A 12585-nucleotide genomic window follows, 5' to 3' on the forward strand; every position below is an offset into this window, starting at 1 on the left:
TTTATACAGAAAAAGGATAAATAGAAGCTTAATTTTAGGCATCAGATAGGGTAATTAATTATAGCAGGCAAATGTAAACAGAGCACGTCTTGAAAGAGTATTAGAACCATTTGTTTTAAGTCATAAAATAAAACAACTACCAAAACGCACATGCAATTGTTCCACTTGAGATTTTAGTGACCCTACTTAGCACATGCAATATTTCTCAACCCTATTTTTACGCATTTGTTTTCATCTCTCATTTTGTGCCACTCAGCTAGGTGACAACGTAGGAAGTTGGAACTTTGCTTCAACAAACTGACTATTCTACTATGATACAACAATTTTTGTTTTTAATAAAAAAAGTGAATCCATTAGGCGTGGTTTCTACTATAACAAACTTCTTAATCGCAACGGACTATTTTACTTTTTTTTTTGTTTTTTTTAAGTGAATCCATTAGGGGTGGTGCTTTTGACAACAAAATTTTTAATTGTAACTTTTTTTAAAAAAAAAGTGAATTCATTTGCGTGGTGCCTACGGTAATAAACTTATTAATTATAACTGATTATTGTACTATGATACAACAGTTTTTTATTTTAAAGTAAATCCATTAGGCGTGATGGCTATGACAACAAACTTCTTAATGGTAACTAACTATTCAGCTACGATAAAACATATTTTTCCAAAAAAGTAAATCCATAAGGCATGGTGCCTACGGCAAGAAGTTTCTTAATTGTAACTGGCTTTCTACTATGATAGAACAAGATTTTTAAAAAAAAAGTGAATTCATTAGGCGTGGTGACTACGGCAAAAAACTTCTTAGTAACTGACTATTCTACTACGACAGAACAAAGCAAGTTTTTTTTTTTTTTTTTTTATAAAAAAAGTGAATCCATTAGACATGGTGTCTACAACTATTTTTTATTAATAAATAAAAAGATAAGTATAGCTTACATAAACCCATATGGTAAGGAACAAATTACATCCTATTCCTATCATTTTTTAATTTACAAAAATTTCTTCAAATTTGCCACATCCGGATACATTAATTGTGATACATTAGATAACTTGTCGTTACATTTAAAAGGAAAATTAAATGCCAGTTCCCCAAATCACGCAAAACAAATTGATATCAATCTCTTCCAAAATTTTAAACAATTCTAATTTCAAATTTTCTTCTCTCCAATCTATCCCAAATCGTAATAAATTTTCTTCTTCATCTATTTTTTCTTTTTAGTTTTCCTGAATTCTCTATCCCAATCTATCCAAAAGAATTGGATTTTTTTCGATCACATATTTCTTACCCTGCATTAACGAAATTTGTACTTAAATTTACAATAATTATGTATGAAGTACGGAATCATACAAATGATACATAGAATTTTGCAATTCTAAGACCTAGGGTTATGTATCAAGAATAACCCTAGGTTGGTGAATGAAAGTAGATGAATGTATCTGGTACTAAATTGTACTTAAATTTGCAGAAGTTATATATCAATTACAGAACCATACATATGATACATAGAATTTTATGATTCACAGACTTAGGGTTATGTATCAAAAATAACCCTGGGTTTGTGAATGATACTAGATGAGTGTATCTGTTGCAAACTTTTACTTATAGTTGAAACAGTTATATATTAAGTATAGAACTATACAAATGATACATATAATTTTATGATTGACAGACTTAGGGTTATATATTAATCTTATGTTTGTAAATGATACTAGTTGAATGTATCTAGTACTAATTAACTTGTACTTAATTTTGCATCATTTATCTATCTAGTACATAACCATACAAATGATACATAGAATTTCATGATTGACAGACTTAGGGTTATGTGTCAAAAGTAACCCTAAGTTTGTGAATGATACTAGTTGAATGTATCTAGTATCAAATTTTAGGTAAAATTACCCTTTTACACATATTCTCCTACTATATTTACTTTTATTCCCATATGCACCAAAAAATTTCCAAATTCCCTCTTTTTCCTTTCTCTCTCTATACCTCACTGATACATCCCAAATCTTCCTTCATCCTTGCCCTAATTTGCTCTTGATACTCTTCAACCGTTAATCAATTTCAAGGTTCCAAATAAGGTATATTTTAATCTTTCCTTATATGAAATTTCACTTCATCCTCATTCAATCTGATTTCTCCTAAAATTTGTATATTTTGATTTCTTCTGAAAATCTTTGAAAAATCTTCTAAATTTTTATCATTTACTTTCTTCTGTAAATCTTTCTATTTTTGTTTCTCATACCTTCAATGATACATATGAAATCCGTTCATGGTCTCAAACAGTCCAATAAAAATCAAGGAATTCTTATTTCTCCGGGTTCGGATTCGTCTTGGGAAGGTTACGACGAAGTTAGATCCAAACATCGTAACGATCCAGCAGTGATGAATAAGCTACGTGAGAAATTGAAGTCGAAAGCTACAGTTAAACATGCACCCAAAGAAATAGACAACAAGATTGAAGGGGTTACAACACGCCCTAATCTCCCAAAGGTATGTGTTCAATTAAGTTTTTTGTTTTAGAATGAAAATTTTGTGAAGGTTTTAATGATTCTGATACATATCATTTATGTATCAGATACATAATGTCTTTTTAAAAGGAATTTTTTTGGAGATTTTTTATTTCTGATATATCATCTTTAAGTGTCAGTTTCTGTTGTTTTAATTTTTAATGATTCTGATACATACACATTTATGTATCAGAATATATCGTGTTTATGTTGTTTCAAGTTTTAATGATTCTGATCATATTTATGTATCATGTTTATGTTGTTTCAAGTTTTAATGAAGCTGATACATATCATTTATGTATCAGTTACATAATGTATTTTTCAAATGCAATTTTTTGAGATTTACTATTTCTGATACATTATGTTTAAGTCTCAATTTCTGTTATTTCAAGTTTTAATGATTATGATACATCTATATTTATGTATCAGATACATAATGTCCGTTTCAAATGCAATTTTTTGAGAATTACTATTTCTGATACATCATATATAACTGTTTCTGATACATCTTCTGTATGTATCAGAATCTCATCTCATGCATCAGATATTTTAATGCATATGATACATCGTATTTATGTATAAAGTTCAAGTTGTATTTAACCATTTTCATGTCAATGCAGGGAATGAAATACGTCATCAAGAAGATCCCGTCCCACCCATTGAGATTCAGAACGGCATATAGGGCTAATTTTCTTGATGATTTTGAATCATCAATAGGTGAAGAAGGTATAAAATTATTTAGGCAATCCATATTTGGTCACTACTTAGATATGCCAAACTGTAATTTTCAAGGGCAAATCATCAAATGCCTCTTACTTCTTGAGGTAGACCAAAAAAACAAAGAAGAATTGCACATTCGTCATGTGCAGGGTAATATACTACGATTTACAATAAATGATTTTGCTATCATTATTGGTTTGCGATGTACCGGTAATATCAATGACTTTCGGTATTCTGATGACCAAACAAGCAGATTATTGTCTTTATATTTTCCTGGTGCCAAAAATGGGGTCAACAAAGCTCGTTTCGTTGAGCGTTTTCTAGTTGGAGGATGGAAAACAAATGAAGACGCTGTTCAGATGGCCATTCTCTATTTCATCCACACTTTTATTTTTTCTCAACTAGGTGATGCACCTATATCAGTTGATGATTTTAAGATGGTAGAAGATGGTAGGTATGAGCAATATCCATGGGGGAAAATAGCATTTTCAAAATTGATAAAAGGAATGCGTCAGGAGTTTTCAAATGCCAAACAAATGTATCGTCTAGGCGGCATGCCATACATTCTGAATGTTTGGATATATGAATATGCATCTCAAGTTCCCTCTGAAATTGATGTAAGAGTGGGTAATAAAATTTCCAGAATTCTTAACTGGCGTGTTGTCGCCTTGAAGCCAAAATTTGAGACCTTCATGTCTACCATCTTCAGTGAGGTACATGCTTTGAATATTATTCGTTTATGCACTGATTCATTATATATAAAATCTAAGATACATTATATATTAATGACCTTGATACAATATAATTTGATTCATAAAGTAGATATATCAGCTCATATATTTATATATCAGGATATAAATGTATCAACATATAATGTATCTGATACATATACTTTATATAAACTTTCTGATACATATAATTGTATGTATCAGAAACTCATTTATCAGTATTTACAGCTCATGAAAACTCTATCTTATGTATCAAATTATAATGTATCAAGAATTACATCTCATGATACATTTGCATTTATGTATCAGATAATGTTGTTTTTCGATCAGTTTAGCATGTATGAAGGATTAATATTTCTAATACATCATGTTTATGTATCAGCATTAACATTTATCAATTATTCAATTGTTTGCTGACAATCAATCAATATTTTTTGCAGTATCCATGCTCCAACATTGTCCAATCTCAACATAAAATAGACTCTATTGTCATTCATGGCAGCCAACAAAAACCTGAAGCTTCAACATCGGCTGCCAAGGTCAATTTCAAAAAACCTCATGAAGTCCCCGGATTTGAAGACTTTTCAACAATACCACCCACAGAATTATTAAAGAGATCCAGTCATGTCGCTGATACATCTTCTCCACCTCCTTCCAAAAGAATGAAGACTTCCCCTGCTAAAAAGCCAATTCAAGTAGAAACAACCAACATGCACAAGGATTTTATACCACCAAATAAATCAGAAAAGCCTGTTTCTCCTGACAATGTACCAGGGGCGAAGTCAGCTGTAGAAGGTGAATCTTCCGGTCATTCGGATTAAATTATTCATATGCAATTCAAAGCATTGAAGAAGTCCATAAAGAAGTCTCTAAAGAGATACGTAAGTTTTTACTTTAAGATGTATCACATACAATATACTTTTAATTAGGTGATACATTCTGATTTTTCATATACATGTATCAAGGTTGACCGGAAGTTCAAGCGTTTGGAGAATAAAATTGATTCAAATCACATTGATCTTTTGAAAGCCATCGATAGTATGGCGAATCGAATGACTGGCACATCATCTCAAGTTAAAACAGATGATTTTGATCAAACATTCCATGTGGTTGAACAACAAGAAGCACCTACTGGATTGGAGGTGCACAATTTTGCAAATAAATCTGACCCACCCCAAAAAAATGACAAATCTAATGTCCAGGAAGATATTAAGGTACATACATCATGTAATTTTTGATATTTATGCTTTTAAACTTCTGGATACTTTTCATTGTCACGTATCAAATGTAAATGTTATTATGTTTTCATGGACCTGAACCATCCACCATGATAAAACAGGTGGACAATATATCGGAACAAAGAATTTCAGCAGATGTTCCTGAATTATTTGATCAGCAGGTTTATTCTGATACATTAAAGGTAATGTATCAAAAACAAATTGATGAACAATCTGATGCTATATATATATTTTGTATAAGCTCAACCTTTATATATATATATATATATATATATATATATATATATCTAGACATTTAGTACATATATATCATAAGTAAATGTTATTATGTTTCCAGGAAGATGAACCATTCGTCAAGATACAAAAGGTGGATGATGTATCACAATATAACATTGTAGCAGATGATGTATGATATCTGCAGTTTTTTTATTAAGTAATTGGTTTTTTAAGATAATGTATGATATCCGCATTTTTTTATTAAGTAATTGTTTTTTTAACATTTGTAGGAACCAAAAATATTAAATTTTACACCACAATTGAAGGATGTATCAGCATACCAAATGGAACCACAAAGATCAGAAACTGATCAGCTTATTGCTGATTCTGATACATTACAGGTAATGTATCAGATACATTACTGAGATAAAGTCAACATTATTAAGTTTTTTAATGACGTTATACATTACGTGTAGAACACTGGAAAGAAAGATGGAAGAGTAGCCGATGATAAAACAGACTAAGTAGAAGAGCAAGTTGAGGAGATTGAAAAAGAAAAAATTAAACCAAGCACATCAGAATCCAATACTTAAGCATCATTTTCGACCGAAACTCTGGATGTGATAGATGCTCTAATATACGGACTTCCATTACCAGTCATGCCATTGACAGCTGTTAGTCATGAGCAAGTTCAGGATGAATGTCTATTACACGATAGCCAGCTACCAACCACTCTTTCATCAAAAGCCAATGTATTGTCTGACGATGCGAAGACACCATTTCGAAGAAGCAGGATTCCTTCGAAGATCTTACAGTCGCCGTATCTTTCAAACTTTGGGTCGAGTGAAAAGGGAAAGGAAAATTTGTCAGCTGTTATGCATCAGACACACCCTTTTGAAGGTTTTGGTATATGCTATCATCCCCCATCCGAGCTTGTCACAGACTACTCTCAATGGATAGATAAAGGACTACTAAAATCACATGGCAACAAGTAAGTATGATATATTCAACTTATACCCATACAAGTTGTGTATTATATTTGTTATGTTATTAAACTACAAGCTTCCATTCAGGAATTCGAAGGAGGATCATTACAGATCTAAGTGCTCTTTATTCGGCTTTGAAAAAATAGACTTTGTAGTGGCATTTCCTAAAGATAAGAACTGATTCTACCTAATGTCACAGCCGAACAGATGTTGGAACGATGAGGTAAAAATTTTATCATAAATAATATGATACAACTCATACTTACTACCGGATACATACATATTAATGTATCTGATACATATATAGATAAATGTATCTGATACATACATAATCTGATACATGATGCTAGTTGTTATATAACTAATACTTTCTTAAAATGTGCAGCACATCGATGTAATATTTTACTACTTTCGGAAAAAATCAAAGATGCAGTTGAGTAATCAGTATCGATACACAACGACAAACTGCATTTTCAAAATTTACATCGAATATGCACACACACGCTACTATCACCTTCCACCTAACATTTCTACACAAGAAGATATGGCAAGGGCCACTGTTACAGCTCATCACGAGAGATCCATGAAGAATATAATAAGAGGTTTCTCAATACCAGCCGGTTTGCCATGACATTTGGTAGATGAGGTATACATTCCAGTAAACTGCGACAGGGATTTTCATTGGGTTCTTGCGGTAGTTATTTTGAAAGAGAGGTTGATACGTGTGTATGATTCATCGCCTAGACGAAGAAGTAGCAACCCTTCCCTAGAGATCCAAAAGATAGCAGCAATGCTACCAACATACCTGCAAGATAGTGGTTTCTTTGACAACAACGAACGTACTGATTGGTCGTCTCTTGATTCATACAAGGATAAATCAATCGGTAACATGATTGAACTACATCACCCATTTGCAGTTGAGTATGTTGAAGGAATTGCGCAACAGGGAAGTGACAGCTTGTGAGTATTAACATCGGCTATGTATACCTAAATCATTCATATGTTAATTTTACTTTTTTAAAACTTGTGTATTCCTTTCTTTGCAGGGATTGTGGAGTTTTCCTGGCCATTTTTGCTGAATATCTTAGTGATAGAATTTCTATTCCAAATACCGGACTAAACGCTGAATTCTTCCATTCAAGATATGCCACACTCTTATGGAGATATGGTTGTCAGAAGGCCATGGATGGTTATGTTAGCGATAACGACGATCCAAAAAAACCTAGGAGAGACATCTCTCCAAGCCAAGGAGAACTGATTGATGCCAATAGTTTTTTTTTGATAGTAAACATTTTAGGTCATTCTGATTCTTTTAATGTATCTGATACATAAACTGTAATGTATCAGATTTAATATGTTTTAATATTTCCATATATCAAATTTATTATGTTTTTCTCTAATTTCAAAATCGAATATAAAATCAAAGTTTATGTTTTATATTCTACTGTATCAAACTTGTATCGAGTATAATATTCATAAGTGTCACATTTTGTGAATTCTGATACATGAATCAAGTTTATTTATTATGATACATCATGCACATGTATCAGATTCTCATTTCTCAACATTTAATGATTCCGATACATTAATTTTTTGCATAAGAATTCTATGTCTCAAGATTTAACGTATATGATACATCTTGCTTATGTATCAGATTCGCATTTATCAAGATTTACTGCATATGATAATCTACAACCTATATCAAATAAGATCTTATGTATCACCCACAACTCTTGTGTAATTATGGTTGTCAAAAAGATAAGAATGTTTATGTTTGGGAAAATAACGATCCAAAAAATAAACCATGTGAGATTTCATTATCCAAGTCAAGGCGAACCGATAGACGTCCTGTATTTTATTTTAAAAAAAATTGTAGCAATAAAATGTTATAATCTTGATACATATCAACTGAAAAAAGATTTTTATATTTATGTCACGTGTCAAACTCAAATATAAAATATAAAAATAGATGTTACAAATAGAATGTATACCGAGATATCACAAACATCATATCTATTTAGGAATGAAATTACAAGTCTTTCTATTGTGGCCTTCGTGGCCACAACGTCCACAAGAATTTGTGCTACTTGTTATCTTCTTATTAGCGAACTTTTTTCTCCCTTTCTTTGGTCTTCCTGGCATCCTTTTGTATATTGGCGGCAAGACAAATTCTTCCAAAATTTCCTTCGGAGCAGTCCAATCTTTCTTATCTGGCATTGGAACCATTGGTAATTCATAAGTATTTGCCAACGCCTCTGGTTTGTAGTAATCAGAATAGTATGGGTGCAGGTCAGTAATGTTCTTGCTCTTCAACACTGCAATTGCATGTGGACATGGTATCTCGTCTAGTTGAAATCTACCACAAGTGTATGTTTTCTCTCTAGACACACAATGTATCTTATACCTAATTCGTAAACAGAATAAAGATATTCTGATGAAGCAACAACCTGCAGGAATTATATTTCAAATATATGTATCAGTACTGCTTCCTCACATACACAACTATGTATCAGAACTGATGTAAAAGGATAATAATTATCACAGGATATAAATAACAGATGAATCAACAGCCAGCAAGAAATAAATTTCACATATATGTATCAGAAAGTATGTATCAATTATAAAAATGATGTATCAAAACTGATGTATCAGTATGTATTTTAAACATGTTATGTTTATATGTGTCAGTACTTATGTATCAACTACACATTTGATGTATCCGAATTGATATATCAGTGTATAATGAGCACAGGCTATACCTGAATGACGAAGCAACAAACTGATATAAATAAACTTCACATATATCTATTAGTACTTATGTATCATCTACACAACTAATGTATCTACACTGATGTATCAGTATATATTTAGAACATGTTATGCATAACTGATTAATCATCAGCCTGAAGGAAAATAATCTTTACATATATGTATCAGAACTTATGTATCAAATGTAGAACTTATGTATCATAATTGAAGTTTCATTATTTAATTAGCACATGTTATACATAACTAATGAATCATCAGCCACCAAGAAATAAATTTCACATATATGTATCAGAAAGTATGTATCAATTACAGAAATGATGTATCAGAACTGATGTATCAATATATATGTATCAGAAAGTATGTATCAGAAAGTATATATCATGTACCAGAACTGATGTATCAGTATATATGTATCAGAAAGTATGTATCGTGTACCTTCATTCGCGAACACTTGATCGTGTTTGAAACTAGGATATCTTCGAATTTTCTTCCCAAAGTATGTTTTGTATAAGATGCTATTTCCCTATTTTTGCAGGTCCAAGAACCAAATAACATTCTCGTTTGCTCCAAAAAGTCAATTATAGGCAGCTCTCGTGCTTCAACAAGACATCCATTGATACATTCTGCGATGTTAGAAGTCATCATTCTACCCCTGTTGACAGTGGCATGAACCCTTGACCACTTTTCGTATCCTGCATTTTTTAAATATTGTGCCACCCGTTGATCGATTCTTTCAACTTTGGCCATTAATTTATCGACTTCATCTTTTCGGTATGCCTTGGCCATTGAATAGAAGATGTCACTTAGTACAGCTTTGCTCCTTCTGTATTTAGTACACACATTTTTCCATATATGCCATATGCATGCAAAATGAGGAACATTGGGAAATACCATGCTTACACTCTTGATTATGCTTTCGTTCCTATCTGATACAACACACATATTGTCCCTCTCACCAAATGCATTCTTAAAATTCTGAAAAATCCACATCCATGATGCATCATTTTCCGTATCAACAATACCATACGCCAACGGCAATATGCAACCTAATAAATCAATAATAGCGATACAATAGTTATTAGAATTTATCAGAATCACAACAAACATGAAAAATGAGATGACACACTGTTATTCAATAAGAAACAGTATAAGAAAGTAATATCTGCCCCATCAAGTGTGCTAGCTGATACAAACGTCCCTTTATAAGGTCCATCAAGATGTGCACCGTCAACAATAACTACTGGTCGACAAAACTGAAACCCCCTCATCAAGGGCCTTAACGCTATGAACAAATACATGAACTCATCAGTTGATGACTTGTGCATACTTATGTACGAATTTGGATATACGGTTTTTAGAATATGTATGTATATAGGCAGCTGTCTATATCCATCAGCAGGTTTTCCCCTTAACATCTCCAAAGCATGCTCTTTTGATCGCCATGCCTGTTAATAGGTAATATCAATTCCATACGCTGATTTAATATCCTCTCGTATATCATTAGGGGTGACAATTCTCTTATGATTAACCAATTTAGGTGCCGTGAATGCACTAACAAAAGCCTTTGTAGCATGAACTTTGTTGAAAATCCTATCTCTCAATGCACATGAATGTTCACTATTGAAATATCTAACTTTGAATATATCGGATTTTTTACAACATGAAGCTTTCATTCTCCAACAACAGCCGTCTGAAAGGCATACTAACACATAACTGCATTTGTATAAAAAAATTGAAATGTATCATACCAATATTTTTTCATATATAATATCAACAAATAAAGTGACATATTGATAGGAAGTCTGTCAACCCATGTACTTGATACATGCTTCTTTGTATGTATTATTAAAAAAAAAACATCTGATACATAGAGTCATATGAATCTGATACATACTGACAACATTATTATCATTTTTTAACTGAGTTACAGAAATGGAGTTTTGATGTATCATGACAGAAAAAATTATTTTATTTTAAGAATGTATCAGATACACACATTCATATGTATCTAATACATACTGTTGGATAATATCCAACATCAAAATTTCCAACTGCAGAATACGCGCATACCTTTTACTGTCGGATCTTTTAACCTTGAAATTAAATTCATTATTGATTTTGTATTTGGCCATTACATCAACTAGAGTTGCTTTATCCTTATAGAATTGATTCTCCTTCACTTCCGCACCATTTGTATCATCTATGTAGTTCATCAACTCCAATTCTGCTATATAACAATTTGCAATATTACCAGATTCTTCTAAACCAAAAATGTGGGACTCATTCGCATTTGATTCAGCACAAACGATTGCTCCAGATGTACTGTCGAATGATTTTATCTCACATCTTTTTATATCAAAGCTTGATATGCACAGGGGATAATTCACGAAACCAAGCTCTTTCTTCTTCAACTCTATGTAAAGATTAACACCCATATCATTACGAATATATATTGGCGACGAGTTACCTTCAACTATGTATCAGATTTCAATTTTTTTCTCTGATTCATCCACACTCAATTCAGCAGCTATTGCTGCTTTTAGATTTGAGTAAGATACATTGTCACCGACAACGATTCCATCACTTTTGTATTGTTCATAAGTAATATCGGATTGCCAAACTCCAGAATATCTCAGTAGTATCGGGATATTCATATCGATTAATTGATGAAACGCGAAGTTTGCTTTGAATTGATGCTCTGTTGTTTTCCTTGGAGTCGATGCTTTGACTTTTGGCTTCAAAATTCATGTACATAATTGTCGCCTTCTTTAATAGATCAGTAATTGATATAAAGAGCCAATCTTTTATCCATAAATAGCTGATGTGCATTAACTATTCTATAGCTAAAGTTATGTATCAGATACATAACTTATGTATCAGCAAAAGTGAAAAAATAATCGAAATCAACTTCAGTATGAATTGATGCTCTGTTTTTTCCATCCAGGACGACGCTCTATTTTTTGGCTTGAATCTTCATGGACATAACAATTGATTTTTTTAACAATTAATGTATCAGATACATAACTTATGTATCACCAAAACTGAAAAAAAAATTGAAATCGAAGTTGGTTTTAATTTATGCTCTATTTTTTTTGGCTTGAATCTTCAACTACACAATTGTTATTTTTTTAACCAAATTAATCCCATTAATTAGTTCAGTAATTGATTTAAAGAATCAATCATCCCTTATATAAAGATACTATCCATAAATAGATGATCTTCATTAATTACTCATTAGATAATTGATGTATCAGATACAAAACTAATGTATCAGAAAAGTTGAAAAAATGGGATATCGGGTAATTTTGATACAATGAGGGATGTATAATAATTAGACTTTTCCATTATGGGATTTAGGTAAAGTTTACCAAATTTTACTTAAATTTGAAGAAGTATGTATCCAACACAGTGCCATA

General features: G+C 31.8%; 1 protein-coding gene across 1 annotated transcript; it reads right to left on the minus strand.

Annotated features, from left to right (window-relative positions):
- Positions 1–9568: 9568 nt before the first annotated feature.
- Positions 9569–11604, minus strand: LOC129899916 (uncharacterized). Its single transcript, XM_055974913.1, has 3 exons — positions 11305–11604; positions 10314–10614; positions 9569–10215 (listed from the first exon to the last, which is right to left on the minus strand). The coding sequence occupies exons 1-3, from the start codon at positions 11602–11604 to the stop codon at positions 9569–9571; spliced, it is 1248 nt and encodes a 415-aa protein (XP_055830888.1).
- Between the last annotated feature and the right edge of the window lie 981 nt (positions 11605–12585).

This window comes from Solanum dulcamara, chromosome 8, assembly GCF_947179165.1.
Source record: "Solanum dulcamara chromosome 8, daSolDulc1.2, whole genome shotgun sequence".
NCBI classification, from domain to species: Eukaryota; Viridiplantae; Streptophyta; class Magnoliopsida; order Solanales; family Solanaceae; genus Solanum; species Solanum dulcamara.